The sequence below is a fragment of the Dendropsophus ebraccatus genome, chromosome 3 (assembly GCF_027789765.1).
Source record: "Dendropsophus ebraccatus isolate aDenEbr1 chromosome 3, aDenEbr1.pat, whole genome shotgun sequence".
Taxonomy (NCBI): domain Eukaryota; kingdom Metazoa; phylum Chordata; class Amphibia; order Anura; family Hylidae; genus Dendropsophus; species Dendropsophus ebraccatus.
In genome coordinates, this window is record NC_091456.1 from 160,682,574 (window position 1) to 160,704,448 (window position 21,875).

At 42.0% G+C, this 21,875-nt stretch overlaps 1 protein-coding gene and 1 long non-coding RNA gene across 3 annotated transcripts in view; one reads left to right on the forward strand and one right to left on the reverse strand.

Moving 5' to 3' along the window:
• Positions 1 to 21,875, reverse strand: part of LOC138786199 (uncharacterized) — a 141,646-nt gene that overhangs the window by 5,358 nt on the left and 114,413 nt on the right. The gene's annotated exons all lie outside the window — the stretch shown is intronic.
• PDE8B (phosphodiesterase 8B) overlaps positions 14,494 to 21,875 on the forward strand; it is a 139,795-nt gene continuing 132,413 nt past the window's right edge. Inside the window, exon 1 of one of the 2 annotated variants that reach the window (XM_069963020.1) lies at positions 14,494 to 14,626. In XM_069963020.1, coding sequence (XP_069819121.1) covers positions 14,546 to 14,626 — 81 coding nt within the window. In that variant the 5' untranslated portion in view covers positions 14,494 to 14,545. Of the gene's footprint in view, positions 14,631 to 21,875 lie in introns of both variants that reach the window. The other variant, XM_069963022.1, reaches the window with a different exon arrangement.

Sequence of the window (21,875 nt, forward strand, 5' to 3'; positions counted from 1 at the left end):
TCACATAGAAAAAGTATGAGGTCACGTATATTGGATTATAAATCCTATAAATAACCGCTCCAGAGCTTGGGATCTCTAAACAGAAAGCAGCTCTATTAATATTCTGAAGAGTAGGAAGGAATCTCTTTAAATGCGGAACTCACATATTTATACTGGGGTGATTATGCAGCATCATGTGTCCATAGAGGGAGGAACAGTGGGTGCGGATCAGCCTCTCATGTCCGGGACTTCTCAGGACAGCACTGTTGTTCTTCTGGAATTCAGACCTATGATAAATATAAACTAAAAGGGAAAGCTGACCCCTTTATAAACAATGGTTACCTTAGCTTCTCTAAAGAAGCTAATTGCCTTATTAGAAACCATGTCGTATCTGGGAAGGTTTCTTTAATCTGTAGATTGAACTTGGGAGTAATGTTAGAATTAAATTTTTTAAAACAATGACATTTTTTCCCACCCTATCCACCCTTAAAGGGGCACTCCAGTGAAAATCTTTTTTCTTTCAAATCAACTGGTTTCAGAAAGTTATAAAAATTTGTAATCTACTTTAGTGTGCCGAAACCAGTTGCATTGAAACTGTGCTGATAAGTTTAGAGAATGGGTATCTTGGAAAGTCTAATTTGATCAATTTTGCCATTGGATTTGATTTGGTCCAAATTAAAACCACCTCAATTGCCCTGAAAGTGGTGTATGATGCTTTAAGGTCTCCTAGTGCTGTATCCAAACTCTTTCAAGCTCCTTACTGCCAAGACATTGACCTCTATTTTAAGTGATTTATCCAAAATAAATCCCAGAAGGTTCGAATTTGTAAAGATATAAATTTTCAGGGAAATTCAGATGAAACGTGATTCAAAATGCCTATCTTTACATGCCTACTTGTGACATGAATCAGTTTCTAAGAAGCATCGTATTAAACAGTGTTAATCCAATCCACTGTGGTTACAGGGGTTATGACCATGACAAGGCCTAAAGAAGAATGAAGGCCCACATGGGGATCTGAGACAATACTCCCAAACCCCAAAGCTTTTATAAATGTGTGCATCATTATCAGGGTGGCCTTAGGGTAGATGGGATCCTGTGCAGAACTTGCTTTCCTATATAAGTGGGTATATGGTATATCACCCCCCCGCTCCACGCAGCCCCTATACAGTATTAGTTCCGCCCCTGCAGCCCTCATATAGTATCAGATCCTCACCTGCAGCCCCCATTAAGTATTAGTCCCCCCTGCAGCCCCATATAGTATGAGCCCCCCCGTCACCCCCATATAGTATCAGTTACATTCTGCTGCTCCCATATAGTATCAGTCCCTCCCCTGCAGCTTCCATATAGTATCAGGCCCCCCATGCAAAAAAAAACAAACAAACAAAAAAACCACTTATACTCACCTAACGTTCACCAGCTCCTCTAGCATCCTGTTTTCTTCCCCTTTCCGTGCCTATCTGCTCCGTCGTGCAGTGACGTCAGTCAGATAGTACTGGAACATAGAGGTACAGAGCAGCTTCTTGTGACCGCAGGAATAACACAGTCTGCGGTCCAAAAAGTCATTGACGGAGTAAAGGGCCAATGGCTTCTCATGCTGTCAATCAGGACACCCAAGCTATCAGCATGTCATTAGATATGCTTATAGTTAGAGGGGTCAACGCAGCACCCTGCGGTGGTCTTGGCCCGGGTTTTCCAGGTGCTGGCATCTCGTTTTGATTGATGGGGTGATGCACGCGTTGGCCATTACAAAATACAGCTCCGTAAAGGTTACCTACATGATGCCCATGGTTATCATTATGGGGGGAATGCAATGTTTCTCATTTAGCTATCAGATAGTTGGGTAGTGTACTATAAAGAGAAAATCTTTTCTTAGTTTTATCCCATATACCTCCTCCAACATTGTTTTCAAAAGCTCTGTCTACTCCTACCCCCTACATCAACATCTCCTGCACGTACTTTATCTTCGCTATAATCCTGTCCCCAGCCATTACCTCCCTGCCATACTTATAGCTTTATAAAATGCTTTGCCTAGTCCCATAATAAACATGCATGCATCAATCATCCAGCCCACAGATGCATTAGTGACTATGCTCTCCGGCCCACATTGGCACCTTTCATGCTACCAACAAACACTTTAAACCTAAATTAAAATGTACAGTTTTCAATGTTACATCTATTTATATGAAAGCAGCTCAGCTATGGAAGGTTGCAAATGCAGAAGACTAAGCAAAGAAGTTGTTTCTTCCTTTTCAGTGAAAACAGTAATTCAGGTTTCCAAGGAATATACGCAAGCTTTAGAAGAAAGAGCAACATAAGTGTTCCTGAAAAAGAGCATGGTTGTGGAAACGTAAAATATTTGCAGATAACCAGCACTTTATTTTCTGTTACGTCGTTGCAAGACACTTATAGTTAGATAGTACTCAAGCTAATTGGTAGGGCACTCTATATAGGGAGTACGCTGCTGGCTTTATATTTTATAGCTAGTCATTCTGTTGATCAAAACTAGGAAAATCCACTGTATAGCAAACCTTCATTTGTGTAATGAAACGTATATTTCCATAATAATCACGGCCGTTGTACAACAAATGATTTTACTAAAATGTACGTTGTGTGAACATAGCCTAAGGGGGTATATATATATGAGGCTGAAGGGGTGTGACTCTGAGGAGGTATAAATATTAGGCTGAGGTGGTGTGAGTATGAGCTGAAGAAGAGATTTTAATCAGGCTGAGGGGATATGAATATGAGGCTAAAGTGGTATGAATATGAGGCTTAGAGGAGAAGTTCGGCTAATTACATAAGGAAAGTTAGACAAATTCCTAATATACACTTATTAAGGGAAATGCACTTATACTATTTTCCTCAATTTAGTAGATCAGGCAGACTTAAATTTCTCTAAAAAAAAGTGACGTCACGAATCAGAGCAGGACTGGGTGTAATTCCTATGAAACGTCCAGCAAGGGGCGCTGTATATTGAAAAATCACTGGCTGGGATGGGACAGCCCCTCGGCCAGTGACTTCAGAGATGAGTTCAGAAGCTTCATCAGTGGCTGCAGAAAAAAAAAGCAGCAGGACACCTGGGAGCCTAGACAGGTAAGTATAATCTCTATTATTTTCTTAACACTGTCGTCAGCCGCACATCACCATTACACGTAGCGATGCTCAGTTGGCAGCTGACTATGTCTAAATAGGTTGAAAGACAAAAATTAGCCAATGATGGCTGATCGGCCTGATAGTTGCTGTGTGTAATATGGCCCTATGTCTTCACACGTCTTTTTGACACTCTCCTCGGGAATTATTATCCCTTTGGTCTCCCTTATCAGTAGTAATTCTGCTGCTACTCCAGTGCTGCCACCACTCCAGTGTCCCCCGCCGAGTCTGCTGTAATGACATCATAAAGATGTGTGGAGACTTACAGGCCATTCATGCTCTACTAAGAATTCTATGAAGAAAGGTCCCCCGAGTAGCTCTCAAACGCCACCGTACATTGTTCATGTGATGCTGCAGCTATTTATTGGCCTCAGCGGTCACTTCAGAGTCCACTTCAATGAAAGAAAAAAATCTTGGTCATTGGATGTCTTTGTATAGCAGTAATACGGGAAAGACAATACAAGACGTTTTACTTTTGATCCAGTTACTGATATATTAACATGTTAATATTACAGGCATGTATTGCATTTTAAGGTGCGTCTATGGTAGACAAAGTCAAACATCATAATATACCAATAAAGCTGTAACTGGGCTGACAAATGTTCTTGTTCTGTCAATATGTGTTTCCCTCTATGTCAGGTGTGCACTGGACATGTTCTTTCTCTTGTAGCTTAGTGCTGAAGGTAGCCAAGTTAGAACAATCATTTTTAGCAGCTACTAGAAAAATGACCCGGTGCTGCCTGAGAATAAATTGTTTGTCTTTTTGTGTGTTCACTGGATTTGTTCAAGGGGTGCCCAGGAGGCCAATCCCTGCCCTTGTTATTTTATTTAAGGGGAAATCGCTAGTAGCCCTATATACCCTGGCAGTAACATGCTTAAAGGGGTTATCCGGGTAACAAAAAACAATATTCTAAACAATGCCCCTTCCCAATACCACCCTATGTCTTATATAAATGTATAATCTATCTTGCACCCTTTCCTTTTTTTTTCTCATTCTGAATGTCTAAAATCCTCTACTCTGGGTCCACTCTGACCATGCTCAGCTCCCTCTTCACCTCTCCCTTTGTAATCACAGGGCAAGTGATCTCCTCTCAGGTTTAGCTCTTTATTGACTTGGTAACCAGACCCCCAGGACACATTGGGGGAGATTTATCAAACATGGTGTAAAGTGAAACTGGCTCAGTTGCCCCTAGCAACCTGTCAGATTCCACCCTTCATTCCTCACAGACTTTTTGGAAAATGAAAGGTGGAATCTGATTGGTTGCTAGGGGCAACTGGGCCAGTTTCACTTTACACCATGTTTGATAAATCTCCCCCATTATCTGCATCATCTCCATGCACCTGTGCTGCTTCCATAGACTTACATGTGTTCCTGAGCCTAGGTTTCTGTAATATTAAAAGCTATAGTTATATCTCTGCTTGCTGTCAGTGAATGCAAGCATATGCACCTGTCTTTGTGTCTAAGCTCTGCATATTGTATATGCAAGTGTTATAGATGTTCTTAGAGTCTGGATGGAAGTAGAATGTTTTCATTTACAGTCAGCAAGCAGATATCTAAACCTATACTACACCCCCACCGCCTGGTATACCGATGCCTGTTATGTAGCACATAGCTACACCATGTGTGTGGCAGCTGTGCTACATCATTAGCTAGTATGGAATACACATTGGGGTGATCTGATGCAAAATCGATGAAAAAAAAACATTCCTGTGTTTACTGTGTAATAGCAATGACAGCAGTGAGCAGGAAAGAAAGCTAAGGGGGCGAGTACGCAAATCAATGACCAATCAGGGAGATGCATGATGGGAAATGTAGTTTCCAGTCTTGGTTATAGATCGGCTTTTAGAAAAACTTTTAACTCAGGAATCGCAGCAGCTAGAAAGACAGGAGATGTCTCAAAATACTCAGGAGGACTTGGTGAGTAAGAGCAGCTAGCATTTTTGACTTCTTTGTTCCTAGGTGGATAACCCCTTTAATCCCATAAATACCTAACAGCGAAACTGGTAGGAGATAGAGTCAAGGCCTGTACGACTGAACAACAAACAAACATTGGCCAGGTACAGAGGCATAAACGTTTTTACCTGAGCAGGCAACATACAATTAACCATGGAAAGCATACATCATCCAGATTTATGCCAGTCCTTATTTATCATCATAGCTTAACGGAAAACTTTATTAGTTTTAAAGATAATCAGTGTTTTAGATATAGCAACAAGGAGGGGGAGGGAGTTATTTTCCTTGGAGTACTGCTCACACAGGCTGGAGATAGAAAGGAAAGCAGATACAAGGCAGTCTGCAAGGGAGAATCACTAAGGCTGTATACAAGTATAGAAAGAGGACAGAGCACCCACGCCAAGTTAAATACTTAATAAAAACCCATGGAAAAGTTCTTTGCACCATAGCAATTTCAAAATGCCCAAAGCGCATATATATATATATATATATATATATATATATATATATATATGTATACACACATTTTTTGAAATATATTCACAAAGTTAACATTTTTTAAACTGTTTTTTTAGTTTACATTAAATGCCTGGAAGAAGGGGGGGGGGGGGATTTTTTTTCCCGTGAAAATTTGTGGGTCTTGCTCATGGGTTGTGTGTAGAGTTGCAGTTCATCCCAACTTTATCAACTATAAAACCTGACGCATGGACCAAAGTGCTGCTATTTCTTAGAGGCAAAAAAATGGTTGCCTAAAGTCTCATATTCTCTATGCATTGTGCAGTCTGATTATACCATTATGCTTCTACCAGACACTGGACATTTTCTGCTATCAGTGAGCATTAGACTCTGTAACTTTATGTCCTTAACCTTTCTTCCTGACTTTCAATGACACTGTGAATTGAGGTTAAACAACTGGGAGACTAGCACCGTATAGGAGTTCTCCTCAGAAGTGTTCACGAAGCATCAATTTTATCAGAATCAGATGATTTGTCTCTTTTGCCGTCTACCTGATGATACATTTACTTGGTAATAAAAGTCATTTCAGTATTATATTTTTCTCTGAACAAGGAAACAAAAATAGAACATAAAATATATATTTTTTAGGCCTTTATTCATTTATTAAATTATCTGTTATTTGGCTTTTACAGGTTACAAAGTTACAAAATTGACGATGATCCATTTTTATTATTACTTTTTCCTCTAAGGGGTTCTCCAATTTAATTAAAAAACAAATAAACCACACTAAGCTCTTCTTATCCGATGCAGCATCGGTGCTCTGGTCTGCCCTGGTTCCTCTATTTGTCTCCCCAGATCATGTGTCATCCCAGGTCAGCTGATTATACCGGCCGGATGATCTTTAGCGCCACTTAGATCTGATGCGAACTCCCCACAGCACACTATGGAGCGTGCGGCCGGAGCTGCTCGCTCCATAGTGTGCACTGACAGAGTTTTCTGTGGCCGCTATTCACTGAATTATTCACTACGGCGCCGCTAGGGATCCCGGCTGATGTGTATACACTCTGGACGGGATCCCTTCAGCCTGCAGCACTGCGTAAGTTCCGTGGAAATTGTTGTTTATCTGCATAATTTACTGACATCAGTTTATTTGGGGGGGATTCTCCAGAATTCCCCTTTAATTGTATGCTTTTTATCCTTTAAATTTGCTACTGGTGGTCATAATGGAGAGAGGTTCTGTCCCCAGTTTTATTATGGGGTTACTCGATACAGCCTGGTGTCCAGTGCTTCAAAGCATAAATCTCTCAACATTAATTTGCTGTGATAACGTTGATTCTGGGAATGTCACCTACACCAGGCACTGTACAATAACCCATAGGGGTGTGACTGACAGTGACATTGTTGACCATCTCCAGTGTCTCCCAGATGGTTTCTGAATCTAGCTGTGGATCATGAGACTAGGCTACAATATAGGTTCTTACTCTGGATCAGTACAAGGTACAGTCATTATAATTTCAGAACACGCGGCGGTTGAGTTCTCTGTGTTATTTTACTACTGCAGCGTGGTTTTCCATTTTGTGCTTTTTATTTGTTTACTTTTCTTTACCCATTAAGATGGAAAATTGGACATGTGGTACCGTGGTCTCATCGATGCAGTTCCCATTGGAGGAATTCTTGGAACAAATCCTATGTTTTAAGAAGAGAAAAAAAACCTACTGATGGGCCTTCTACCCTAACAACCAACGAATTCTAAACACACCCAAATAGGATCTGCGTGCTAGCTTCAGTTCCCATGGAACGTATGCTAATGATTTGGGACTACTGAATGGGACTGGGTAGATGTGGGGAGGACCTGGCACTCACCAAGTAGTTCTGCTAATTTATTATAGTGCAGTAGACAACAGGTACAGTAAGGATGCATTTTGGCCAAGCATGGCGTTCATCAGCTTAAAGTGACACTGTCACCCCCTTTTGTGCATTCTGACATCTCTACACAGGTGTAATGGGTAAATTTAGCAGTTTTCATACCTTATTTTATATCATACGTCATGGTGCTTGGTCAAGTAAAAAGTGATCTTTTAGCAACTGCAGATTGTGGTAAGTGGGCGGGGCTTCACTTGAACAGTGCCACTTAGCCCTGCCTACAGCACCATCATTGGCCCCACCTCTTTGTGACGTCATAATCACATAGGCCCCACCCCCTAACGACCATTGGAACAAGCTGGCCTAAAGGTCTAGGCCCCACCCCCTCTAGGTCGGCCCATACCAATGGGGCGTCGAGGGGGCAGGGCCATGTGCTGATGACGCCCACTTAGCACAATCTGCAGTTGATAAAAGATCACTTTTTACTTGAACAAGCACCATGATGTATGATATAACATAAGGTATGAAAACTGCTAAATTTACAAATTACACCTATGTAGAGAAGTCAGAATGCAAAAAGGGTCCAACAGTGTCACTTTAAGGAGTACTTCTCCTAGAAATTGTAGTATATTCTTTTGTATATCATAAATGGCAGTTCCTGGGCGCACCTGCAAAAAGTGCCTCTTGTAAGCATGCATGGCATCATCAGGCGACCAATATATTAATATTATGGTGCCTTAGTTCTCCAATGCTTATTATAGAGTAGCATTGTTGTGGGGTCATAGGGCTAGTACACCATTGCTTGAGATTTGGAGTCCTTTTTCGTGGTTGTTGTTGTTTTTCTGGATCAACACTGTATAATAAAGGGCTCAACTGGATGGATGTAGATGGAGCAGTAAATGATGTTAGAGCCCCATTGTTCTCGAACCTTACTATTGTTAGGAACCTAGTTTCAATGTTATTCGATTTCCCTAATGCTACTGCGCCATTGGTATAGGATGCTGATAATAGTGTCAGTATACTGATATTCTAAGGTGAGGGATCTCTTAATCTAGAACCCTAGTACTTGCATTGTCCTGGAACCCTATTGTTATGAGTAGGGAGTGCAGTGCAGTCCAATGCTGAGCCCACCAAAGTGTCCCTACCTACCTACAATCTGCCCTAAATTGTGGCCCTTAAATGGGTGACGTGGCTTACACTATACAGGGGTTATCGCTGCTGCTAATTCCAATAAGCAAGGTAAATGCTAGGCAACCACATGACAACAATCTTTACCTCCCCAAACATTTCCTTAAAGTGGTAGTCCAGCGAAACCGGTATCAGAAAGTTACACAGATTTATTAATGACTAATATTTAAAAATCTCAAGCCTTCCAGTACTTCTATTTAAAAATGTCAAGTCCTCCAGTACTTATTAGCTGCTGTATGTCCTGCAGGATGTGGTGTATTCTTTCCATACTGACACAGTGCTCTCTGCTGCCACCTCTGTTCATGTCAGGAACTGTCCAGAGCAGGAGAGGATTTCTATGGGAGTTTCCTACTTCTCTGGACAGTTCCTGACTAGAGATGAGCGAACCGGGTTCGAGTCCATCCGAACCCGAACGTTCGGCATTTGATTAGCTGGGGCTGCTGAAGTTGGATAAAGCTCTAAGGTTGTCTGGGAAACATGGATACAGCCAATGACTATATCCATGTTTTCCACATAGCCTTAGGGCTTTATCCAACTTCAGCAGCCACCGCTAATCAAATGCAGAAAGTTTGTGTTTGGATGGACTCGAGCATGCTCCAGGTTCGCTCATCTCTATTCCTGACACATACATAGAAGGCAGCAGAGAGCACCATGTCAGACTGGAAAGAATACACCACTTCCTGCAGGACATACAGCAACTGGTAAGTATTTGATTTTTTTAAAATACTTTTTTGTAGTAGTATTTTGTACTGATTGGAGGGCACTACAGAAGAAGCGGGGTAAGAAAAGTGCCTTGCAGACAATACTGCGAAAGAAGGTACACGATAATATTATTATATTATATTATTAACGTCTGTGATTAAGTAGTTAAAATAAAAACTAAAGTCTACAGGTTCTCCTTAAACTAATTGTCGTCAAACCTTCTAATGCATCGATAGTCAGGGATTATACGTCATAGGTCTAAATGTCATCTTCTGTTCGAGGTGACTAGTTATTGTGAGTGCAGACATTGCTGTGTCATGGTTGCTACCAGGGCCCAGTAGGCATGAAGGCCACCTGTTGATCTGCTAACATAAATCCGAGCATGTTTTATATCCCCAAGCAAATAAAACCGGCTGTCGAATGATCAAGGTCTTTTAATAAAGTAAGCAATTTTTACACCCCAGCAATAGCTAATAATTCAGCTGATGTCACTGGCATCCATGGCAGCAAATGGTAACTTGGCATTTTTTTTAGCTTACCCTTACTAGAAAGGCATGCCCTAATTCTGTCTAATCCGTCCCTCCTACACAGCACACTACATGTTCTAGCAACCAGGACCACAGGAATATTCTATGGGGGAACAACATGAAGGAGAGATGCCGTATGTGCTGGGAGGGAGAAGATTGTTGTCGGCTTACGGAATGGGAGAAGATAGCTTAAATGTGCAATAACTTTGTGATTGATGGTATATGCCATTAATATCTGACACCCAGCCTTGGCCACAGCAGCAGAGTATACTGAGAAAAGTTATGTAGATTTGTAATTTACTTCTATTTAAAAATCTCAAGTCTTCTCATACTTATCATCTGCTGTATGTCCTGCAGGAAATGTGGTTTTCGTTTCAGTCTGACATATGTGCCCAAGACAAGAACTGCCCAGAGCAGTAGCAAATCCCCATATAAAACCTCTCCTGCTCTGGACAGTTCCTGACATGGACAGAGTTGGCAGCAGAGAGCACTGTGTCAGACTAGAAAGAAAACACCATTTCCTGCAGGACATACAGCAGCTGATAAGTATGGGAAGACTTGAGATTTTTAAATAGAAGTAAATTTCAAATCTGTATAACTTTCTGAAACCAGTTGATTTGAAAGAAAAAGATTTTCTCTGCATAACCCCATTAAAATAATTTAATGTGTCAAATCTTGATGAGAAAAAAATGCTTTAAGTGCATAGATTTTTATTGGCTGACCTAAACAATGGCAAAAAATCCCTCCATCACCTGTAGGAACTACTGAGCATGTGCGACCACCAGCATTGGACACATTAAGTGGATCTTCTTCGAAGGGAGAATTTAGATGGTCACAGGGCTCTATAACAAGTATGTAATAGCAACATCTAGTTGTTTCATACTGCAAATAAATAACAAATCAGATAAACAAGGGAGAGTAATGCTACATTTACACGAAGCGATAATTCACCCAATCGATCGTTTAACGATTTTGTAGCAACGATTTGGTTTTCATAACGATCAGCGTTTAGACAAACAAATCGTTAGAAAATTCGTAAGAGAATTCGTAAGAAAAATCGTTATTGCAATCGTTTTTAAGATCTTTAAGCCCATCTTTTATATAGGGTGAATCTTTGAAAGACTGTTTACACAGCGATCTGCGAATTTTTAGCGAACGACGAACGATGATTTAAGAACACGTTAAAAGATCAAAATGAACGGTTTTTTACTCATCGCTTGATCATTTGCTGTGTTTACATGGAACGATTATAGCTCAATGCGATCGTTTTTGCGAAAATTCGAACTATAATCAATCCGTGTAAACGCAGCATAAGGAATACTTATTAGACAGATAGCCAGTCCCATCAAAATCAGTGGATCCTGCTAACTCTTCTCTAATGGACTTTCAGGTTGGCCAAATATGTCAACTGAACCCACCATGTTTGCAAGATCAGCTGATCACGTAATGGGTATCTACAGCATGTCTAATCCTGATGCCATCACCAAGTAGTCCGGCAGTGATTTATTCCCTTATAGAAACAGTGGGGTTGGGAGAGAGATAGCTTCTGGTTAAATGCAAATCTTATACATGTATCTAACATGGTTGTTTTGTATACATGTATCTAACATGGCTGTTTTATATACATGTATCTAACATGGCTGTTTTTGAGTATATTTGCTAACCAGGGCCGGCTCCAGGTTTTTGCTGGCCCTTGGGCGACAGAGCCTCAGCAGGCCCCTTATCCATCCACTATGCACCATCATCCACACACTATGCACAATTACTTGAAATACCACTAACTTACACAAACAAACACACTGACGCATTAAAGCACTGACTGACACTGACACACAGCACTTACAGCTCACTCTTCTCCCTCTTCCTCTCGGGCTGCTCTCCACACTGTAAGGTTGAGGACCTTCAGGTGATGTTCAGCCCCCTGCACTACAGTAAGCAGGCTGAACATTAGAACACAGGGCCCCTCTCTCTCTCTGGGCCCTGGCACTTGCCCAGGTAAGCCCTGTGCTGACGCCGACCCTGATGCTAACCAAACTCACAAGTCTGACTACGTTTAGTAGTGCCCCATTCACTTTACACTTTTTGTGTGTCTAAAAACTGTGCCTGTATGAAGGTGAGTGGCAATTGCAATGCATGAGCAGACATACTAGACCTAGCTGTACCAACTCTATGTAAAGCTATGTTCACACTTCGTGAAAGTACGGCCGTTGTTGCCATCGGAAACAACGGCCGTACTTTTCACGTTGTGGAACATAGCCTATTCTGCTATGGGAGCCGGAGCGTATACACATCATATATGCTCCGGCCGGGATCCCGTGCGGAGCCGCAAATAACTGACATGTCAGTTTTCTGCGGCCGCAATTCAATGAATTGCGGCCGCAGAAAGCCCTGTCAGTTCACACAATGAAGCGAGCGGCTCCGGCGGCTTGCTTCAGTGTGTGCTATGGGAGGTTCTGATGCGGGCACGCGCTGATGCGCCCGCATCAGAGCCCTTCGGCCGGAAAGATCATCCGGCCGGTACTTAAGTTCCGGCTGGGATGATCCGAGTAGAGACCGGCCGTTCCATGACCCGGCCAGGGTCATGGAACGGTCGGTCTCTTACGACGTGTGAACATAGCCTAAAAATGTAAAAAAATAGATGTGTATTTGATTTTTTTTTTTTTTATGCTAGAGGAGCTTGTACAAATTATTGTGATTGTTATTCTCAGTGTAAAGGTTTAGCAAGTGTTTCTAATGTCTTCATATCCATTGTATAGGTACTGACAAATATTACATGGAATCTTTAAAATTCATTTTGGATTTCTATAGTGGGGCCCCCTTAGCAAAAAATTTTAAGCAACCCCCCTCCCGTACACACAACACAAAGTACTGCATAAGCCCCTCTCCTGCACGGGCCCCATAGCAACTGCCTACCCTGCCTCTATGGTAGCTACGCCACTGGATGCAGCGTTTTCCTGGTAGCCCTAGGGCTGCATCCAACTTCTCCAGCCCCTGGAAGTCAAATGCCATGCGACCGATCAGGAGAAGTAGCTGAGAAAAGTTGACGTGGAGCACATTCACTCCTGTCTCCGTGACATAGACGTTTTGGTTTGGATTTAGATATGGACTACCTGCAAATATTCAGGAAATTTGGTGGTGATTTGACATGAACTAATGTATTATCGCAGGTTAATGCCAGGCAGAAAAATTTCAACTTTGTCTACATGGGTTTTCCACAATCACATTTACTTGGCAGGTCCTGTAAACTGCAGCTAATTTACCATTTGAATTTCAGCAAAAAATTATGTGCATTTATTGAAAGAGTCAAGAATTTTTTTTATAGGAATTTCAGTACAGTGGTGCCTTGGATTACGAGCATAATTTGTTCCAGTACCGTGCATGTAATCCAAATCCACTCTTACACCAAAGCAAATTTTCCCATAAGAAATCATAACAATGCAGACAATTGGTTCCACACCCCAAAAGTAATGTTTTTTTTAATTCTGAATAAAGTGTAAAACAGATGAAACAAACAATGAGAAACAGCTTAATTTGGGATATTGTTAATGTACAATATAGCAATCAGCATGTGGAGTGTAATGTATAGTAAGTGCATTAACCTAAAAAAAAACGGTAGCAGTTTGTAGATACAGAATGGAACTGCAATTCCCCATAATGCAGTAGTGTAGTACAACAGGCTAGAATAAAGAAGCAGGACTGCTGTCAGAGGTCTGTGTGGTCACATGACTGTAGTGGGGAAGGGGTGGTATTCAGCATGGACCAATCAGGAAGTGAGAATCACAGAGCTGTCCAGGAGGACAGCGACAGAAACGTTATATACAGCAGTGTGAATGGCAGAGTGTAAGTGCAGGCACATTAAAGTAGCAGTATGTATAGCTGAGTGTGAGTGCAGGCATATTATAGCTTCAGTGTGTATAGCTGAGTGTGAGTGCAGACACATTATAGCAGGAAAGGAGAGGATGGGACACACGAGGGCGGACAGAGACTGCAGGGAGCATGAAGGAAAGAGCAGGAAATATATGGGCACATACATGCAGCTCTCTCTGTCCAGGGAGAGAGGGGTTACAGCTATGAAGAGATTACCTCCACAGTCCTGTCCCCTGATGTAAGCCCCAGCCTGAAGTGGATCTGCTATGATTTGGAAGGTTAGGGAGACTTCCTGGGTCAGAGTACAGTGCTGTAGACCACGCTATGCAAACCATGCCCCTCCCCCACTTTTCCTCCAACCCAGTACAGGGAACTCTTAAACCAAAGCAATGGTCTTAATCTAAGTTACAATTTTGAAAAACTGTGAGCTCTTAAACCAAAGCGCTCTTAATCCTAATTACTCTTAAACCGAGGTACCACTATATATATATTTGGAATATTCCCCCAATGAGATGTAGTCGGTATGCTCTGAGCAATAAGGAAATGTGTCTGGTTCACCTGTAGAGGTTATGTCAGGTCCAGGCTCAGGTGCAGACATCGCAGCCTGTAACAACGTAACCAATAAGTTACGTGACATTATCTAACCTGCTTCCGTCAAAGAACTTGGCAGCAGCTCAGGCAATACAAGTGCTGAGAAGCAAACACACAGTTCCAGTAGTTCCCAGTGCTGGGAGGAGTTGTCACTGACAGAGTGGGAGGGCAAAGGGTTTATGAAAAGGTGTCACCAGCCTCCTGCTGGGACAACAGAGGTGACTTCTGGGCACACTCTGCACTGTCTTATTAGCCATGCACTGACTACATGCATTTTTTGCACTGTATGAGGGACAAGTGGGACTGCCTGACCATGAGCCTGCAAAGCTGCTGCCAGGAGCTGGACCATGTAAGTGTGTATGCTATCATATGTTATCTACACGTGTCTTTATAAAGGTGTCAGATTTTGCACTACAGTAATGTTATTCATACATTAGATAGATATATATAGAGATAGAGAGATGGATGTGTAACAGATATAGATAGATGAGATGATATCTACTGTGACTTCCAGAACTTTATGGGAAAGCATTGTAAAGATAATGCCTTTTGGTAATATAACTATGTTTTCCAGCCCTATACCATACCGTATATAACATGGGCTTTGCCAATGACAAGCTCGGCTCTACTGTTCCTGCATGTGTGTTAGCAGTGTGTGTATACATTCCTAAGTGCCTCATGCTTTCTTGAGCAAACATTGCATACAGATTGAATTTCCAGCCCAGCATGACAGGGACGGCAGTAACTTGGCTTCTCGGTACAATCTGTATTCACAGATCGATACATTAGGATACTGCTGTTTTATTTATTTGCTGTATTTGTCCATTTCCTCTGCGGTAGGTAGTATATTATATTATATGAAATTTATGGTAGGATATTTAGCATTTCTTCATTTGGGATTTTTTTTGTTATGTTATTATTATTTTTATTATATAATTTGTTTATTTATAAATATTTATTTTTATTTGAAAAGTCTTTAGTAAAAGTAAAGCTCCAATCTGGACCTGCTTAGGCCTAGTTTACATATATAAGATGCATCCATTTCCTTTTTTATTGTAGGAACCTGACTACAAAAAGGCATCAGTTGTCATCCTTTTTTTAGGTAAAAAAAAACATCAGTTGCCGTCAGTAATTATCAGTTGCCGAGTTTTTTTTTCCTATAGAGCATATAGGGGGCATCGATATAGGAAGCCCGTGGGCAGCAGAACATGGCAACATCTTTTATAGCAGTGATTGGATAGTTGCAAAACTACAACTCCCATCATGCCTGGATATCCCAGACATGATGGGAGCTGTAGTTTTGCCACAGCTGGAGAGCCAAGGTTCCCTACCCCTGTCCTAAAGGGTGCTGCAACTGTACAGAGGAGCTGGGGGGCTGCCCATCCTGCGAGGGGCCACTCTGCCAAGAGCCAGGTTCACAAGGGTTAATGGGGGGGGGGGGGGCAGGGACAGGGACAGCTCTTCTTGGAGCTCCGGAGGGAAAAGCCGGAGGATGCATAATGCATGCATCTGTACAAGGCATGCCTCCGGCGCTCCATAGACTTTAATGGATGCGCTACCGGAGGAAGGAGCTGAGCGCACGTGAGAACGCTGCAAGCAGCGTTCTGACATGCGGTCAGTCCAGCACACCAGCAGCAGATTTGTGAGAACGCATCATCCGAACAGTCCAACAATGGGAAAACAATGGGATCAGTTCAGAGATGCGTTTCCCACTGGTGCTTTTCTTCTGCACCGGAGGGAAACGCCGACGGATCGCTGGATATATGTAAACTAAGCCTTACAATGTGATCTTCTGATACGTTGTAGCAGTATAGACAGAAATCATATCGCCCAGGTCTATGATCTTACGCACCTTACGTACAGTAATGATTTCCGCTAAATGAAAATTTCAGTTGTCATTGATATAAATGGTTGTCTGCTTATTCCATTTCAGGTAACAAATCTTTAAGCAGATTTATTATAGAAGTCAATGGTGGTCCGAGACCACAGATTTGATGATGTAAGGGATTGCCTGACAGTGCTGTAAACAACAATTGCTTTTACAAGCAGTAATGATCTGGTTTTAACAATGCAATAATTGCAGGAGATTGGAATCCCCTGCCATATAGATTCCATCAGAAGATTATATGTATAGTAAAGGGGCCTATACACTTTACTAAAGTAGGTCAAACCTGCCCATGGTATAAAGTGTATGGGGGCCTCCCGATTCTCCAATTACAGATAATTTCTGTGGAGATGGGAGTAGAGAGTGATGGATTTTCACTGCCCGACCCTTTTTTTCTATGTCTGCCTGTGGCTTGCGCCACATGAACGTTCAGATCTTCCCAGATATAGGGAGGGGAGGACGGAGAGAGATATTGGTCAGATGAACAATCATTCAGCCAACAGTTATTGGAGGTGTATAGGCACCTTGACCGCTAGACGACCCTGGACGTAAATGTACGTCATGGAAGTCTGTCACCAGACGACCCTGGATGTACATTTATGTCCTGTTTCTCTAGGGAGCTATGAAGCGCTCTCCAGAGCGGAGCGTGCTTCATAGTAGGTGGCGGCCGGCTGCAGTAAATAGCCAGGCCCTCACTGTTCATGACAGACTGACAAACACCTTAAATACCGTGTTTAAATTAGACAGGGGCCTCTCCTGTCACTTACCGATCGGGACCCCCATAGTGTGACTGCGGGGGTCCCAATCGCTGTAACGGACTGCCAGAGGTCTCTTACCTCCCTCCGTGTGGTCCGATCGGCGCTCTGCTGATTGAGTATGTCACAGGCAGGCTCAATCAGCAGAGCGCCTATTACACTGATCAATGCTTGCTATCCCTAGGGCATAGCAGTGATCAGTGTATGCAATCTAAGTATTGCATGTAAAGGTCCCCCAGGGGGGTAAAAATGTTTTTTTACAATACCCCAAAGCCCCTCCCCCAATAAAGACTAAAATCACCCCCCTTTCCCATTTGATGAATAAAACATATAAAAATTATTAAATAGCATTGCTTCATTTGGGATTTTTTTTAATTTCATTATTATTATTATTATTATTATTATTTTATAATTTCTTTGTTTATTTATAAATAAAGAGTGTAGCCTGCGTATTTGTCTGATCTAGTAAAATATAGCAATTGTCATTCCATACAGCGTAAACGAAAAGAGGGTATAAAAGCGCCAGGATTAACGATTTTTTTTATTGTATAAAAAAAAAATTTAATAAAAAGTGATCAAAACATCCAAGCTACACAAATATGGTATTAATAAAAAGAAGAGATCATGGCACAAAAAATGACACCCCATACAGCCCTGTAGGTGAAAAAATAAAGCCGTTATAAGAGTCGCAAAAGGACCATTTTATTAATAATTAATTGCAAAAAAAAAAAAAGATTTCAATAAAAATATATATATATCATCAGAAAATCTGTGTAAACCTGCATATGGTTGTGTTTAGACTGACCTATAGAATAATAGTATCATGTAGCTTTTACCGTATAGTGCATTGCGTAGACACAGGAACCCCCCAAAATTTTTCCAATTTCCCCAATTTATATTTTCATAAATAATATTTTGTGGTTCCTTAATACATGTTATGGTAGAATGAAAGACGCCATTACAAAGTACACCTATTCCCAGAAAAAAACAAGCCCTTACATGGCCCTGTAGATAAAAATATGAAAGTGCTAGAGCTCTTTGGGAGGAGGAAAAAACAAAAATGCAACAACGAAAATTAGCGTGGTCCACTTGGTCATTTTGGGCTTGGTCTTCAAAGGGTTAAAGGAATATTTCGGAGAAAATTCACTTTTCTGATAGGGGAAAAGTGAATTATCCCCGGAATACCCCTTTAAGCCAGTTTCCACTTTTTGAAGCAGTGTGAATAGAGCTGGGCACCAGGAAATATACAAGGTGATGGCAATAATAGCATCATGCTAGGATGTTGTTAACTGTTCAGTTCCCTATTATAATCTTACAGCTGGTTCCACATAGGGTTTTTTGGAAAAATGCCACTGCAGGTTTTGATGCAGCTCTTAGATTCTAAGCCAGAAGTGGATGAAGCAGGGTGAAGTATAAGTTCTTCCTTTATAAGCCACTAGAGATGAGCAAACCTTGAGCACTCTCGAGTCGATCCGAACCCGAACTTTTGGCATTTGATTAGCGGTGGCTGCTGAAGTTGGATAAAGCCCTAAGCTATGTGGAAAACATGGATATAGTCATTGGCTGTATCCATGTTTTCCAGACAACCTTAGAGCTTTATCTAACTTCAGCAGCCCCCGCTAATCAAATACCGAACGTTCGGGTTCGGATCGACTCAAACCTAAACCCGGTTCGCTCATCTCTATAAGCTACTTTTGCTTTTCACCTGGTTTTGGCTTACAAACTACATCAATAACTGCAGTCATACCTATTCAAAAATGCTTTATTTGTGAAACTAGGCTTAAGCTTATATTAATGAACAGATACCAACATTGTCATCTAGATTTAAGGCGAATGCTACAGAAAGTCCAAAGCACAGCTTTTTTTTTTTTTAAACTTATTCCGCAGCACTTTACAATTGTGAGGTTGTATACAGACAATCAATTATTACAAGATTACACATCAAGTATTCAAACAAGAGGATTGAAGGCCCAGCATGGAACTCAGTAATGGGGTTGATTGAGAAGTTCTTGCTCTTAGAGCATGTGCACACTACGGAATCCGCGCTGAAAACTTCCTGTGGATTCTGTGCATGCTCCTGCTTTAAGATCCGCCCATCCCATAGGTTCTATTCTATGCTCAGGCAGATTCCGCCGTCCACACAGAGAATTGACATGTCAATTCTTTGGGCGGACGGCAGATTCTGCTTGAGCATAGAATGGAGCCTATGGGATGGATGGAACCTCAAGCTTGGGGAGAGGGGGGCGCAAGTGGCGGAATCCACTGGAAGTTATATGTGTGGATCCCGTAGTGTGCACATACCCCTACTTATGGTAAAGGGTGAGATCCTTATATTTAGACCTCTAGCAGTCATCATTGTAGGAATATACGCTTATAAACAATCTTTTTAGGTTTTTTTCTGAAGCTGTGGACACTCGCTTTACTGCTGCCATGCAAGATGAACTAAAGCAAATGACTGAGACCTTACAAAAGTTTGCCCATGTAGATACAATAAGGGTCACAAAGAGTTTTTCTGGTGTCCCATGCAGGCTGTAGAAAGTCACAGGTAAAGGCAAATTTCACAAGATTTTGCTACATGTGTCTTAATATTCTAAAAGTTCTTAATATGTAAAGGGGGATAAGCCATAAACCTCTGCTGGTCCCTTACCTTCCTTGAGAACAAAGTTTAATGTGTTCAAATCCAACTACTCCATCCTGCTTATCCTAATATCTGCCTTTGGGTGAATGTTGGAAGCCCCCAATAAACAGATGGTCCACCAATCCCACCAACAAATAACTAATGTATAAAGCCACACTTCCTCAGAACCTTTTCCTCTACCCACTGCGATGCAGGAGTTGGTAAGTCACATGCCCCCCTTGAAAGCAGTGGTGACTAGTCCTAATTCCTAAATTCCATTTTCTCCTTTCTTCCATATCTCCTATCATCTATCTATCTATCTACATAGATTAGAAAGAGATGAAACAACAATGTTTCCTTTCCCCTATACTACTCAGCAGAGGCTGTTGTTTCCCCGCCTTTGGCTATGTGATCACTGTGTAATGTCAGTGGTCGGCAGTGTTACAGAAGAAGTGTTAAAGCTTGCCTGGGAACAGAAGAGACAGAGATCATGTGACCTTTGTCTCAGAAGGGAGGGGAAGGACAGACCAGTGGAGACAGAGTGGACTAGGCAGTGAGAATTTTCAGCAGCTTCATAGTCAGGATGTGCTACAGACAAACGACCCAGTTTATGGTAAGGAAACCTATTACACACAAGCTTAGATTATGGGTGGGGATTGAATAGGGTTAAATCTTTCTTATCCGGTGTATCCCTTTAATAACAAATAATGCCTGATAAGGAGGATGTTCTTTAACTTCATGGTATGGGACCCATCTGCTGTCTATGACCTCCCCTACTCAATAAAATATATTTTATTTTCTTTCTTGGTTTTCCATGTATTTGAATATGGCATACAATAACCTTTTGCATTGCTCCAGCATATAACTTGTAGACTTTATATACATTTTCTGGAAGATACCTTTGATCGTACTGAGGTATTGTGACCATTGTCTCTTAAAACCCCATTACCCTCCACCGTCCCTCTACTGACGTGCTACTCCTGAAGTGACGCACGCATTTTCATTCATTTATATTGGCACCATGAAACTATTCACATCCACTGCATCTATCCCTCTTCACCCTTCAAGAACACACTAAATTTATTTTCCCCATCCCCTTTCTTCTTCCTGCTTACATCTTTGATGGCCCTTCTCTCAATTTACCGCTGATGGGGTTAAGTGGTTTACTTTCTGTAGGCCAGTGTTGAACGTCATAGAAGTTTAGCTCCAAGAAACAAAAGACTCACATAGTGAAATGTATTGTAGCCGTCTCCCGAAATGGTCCATGGGGTGGATGTTCAGCCCTCCTGTTTGCTGTGCAAATACACGTAGACAGGAACGATTTAAAAATCATTCACAGAGGATTTAGACAGATGAGCTGATGTATTGTGAGATGGCCAAAGGACGTACAGTAACACAGCATTGGGATTAGAGGTCGCACAAGGAAGTGTATACTTATAGAAAATCGAGTTAAAAGGGTTGGTCACTTTATAGTAAAATAGTTCAGTGTATAATATTAGTAAGTGTACTCACTGTATATACTGACAGCAGCTCCCTGTGAACCTCATAGAGCTAAAATCAGACTCTTCTCCAGGCTGTGCTGTGCTGCTATGTGGTGTTTCTGTCCACAAGATGGCCGACATGGAGGAGCATGTGACCATGACCCGCCCCCAGTGTCCTCCATAGGCATTTACAGGCTCAGTGGTGGACACTGGGGGGGGGGTGCGGGCATGGTCACATGCTCCTCCAGGCCGGACAGACTCACCACAGAGTAGGGCAGCCCAGTTTGAGGAAGGTAGTCTGATTTTAGCTCTGTGAGGTTCACAGGGAGCTGCTATCAGTAAGTGCAGTAATGACACTAACTAAGGCTATGTTCACACTCTGTAAGAGACCCAGGTCACGGAACAGCCGGTCTCTGCACAGATCATACTGCAGTACCGGCCGGATGATCCTTATGGCTGTAGTGTTTTCATGCAGGCGCATCAGCGCGCACCCGCATCAGAACACTCAAAAGCACACAATGAAGCAAGCGTCCGGAGCCGCTCGCTTCACTGTGTGAACTGACAGAGCTTTCTGCGGCCGCAATTGACTGAATTTCTGCCGCAGAAAACTGACATGTCAGTTATTTGCGGGTCCACATGGGATCCCGGCCGGAGCGTATACGATATGTATATGCTCCGGCCGGGATCCCATAATAGATAGGGCAGTGTTCACAAGCGCATAAAGTACGCCATCGGCAACAACGGCCATACTTTTACGTAGTGTGAACATAGCCTAATACTGTACACTGAACTATTTTACTATAAAGTGGTCAACCCCTTTAATTTCTCCCTGAATCTATTCATAGTATAAAGGGAACCCG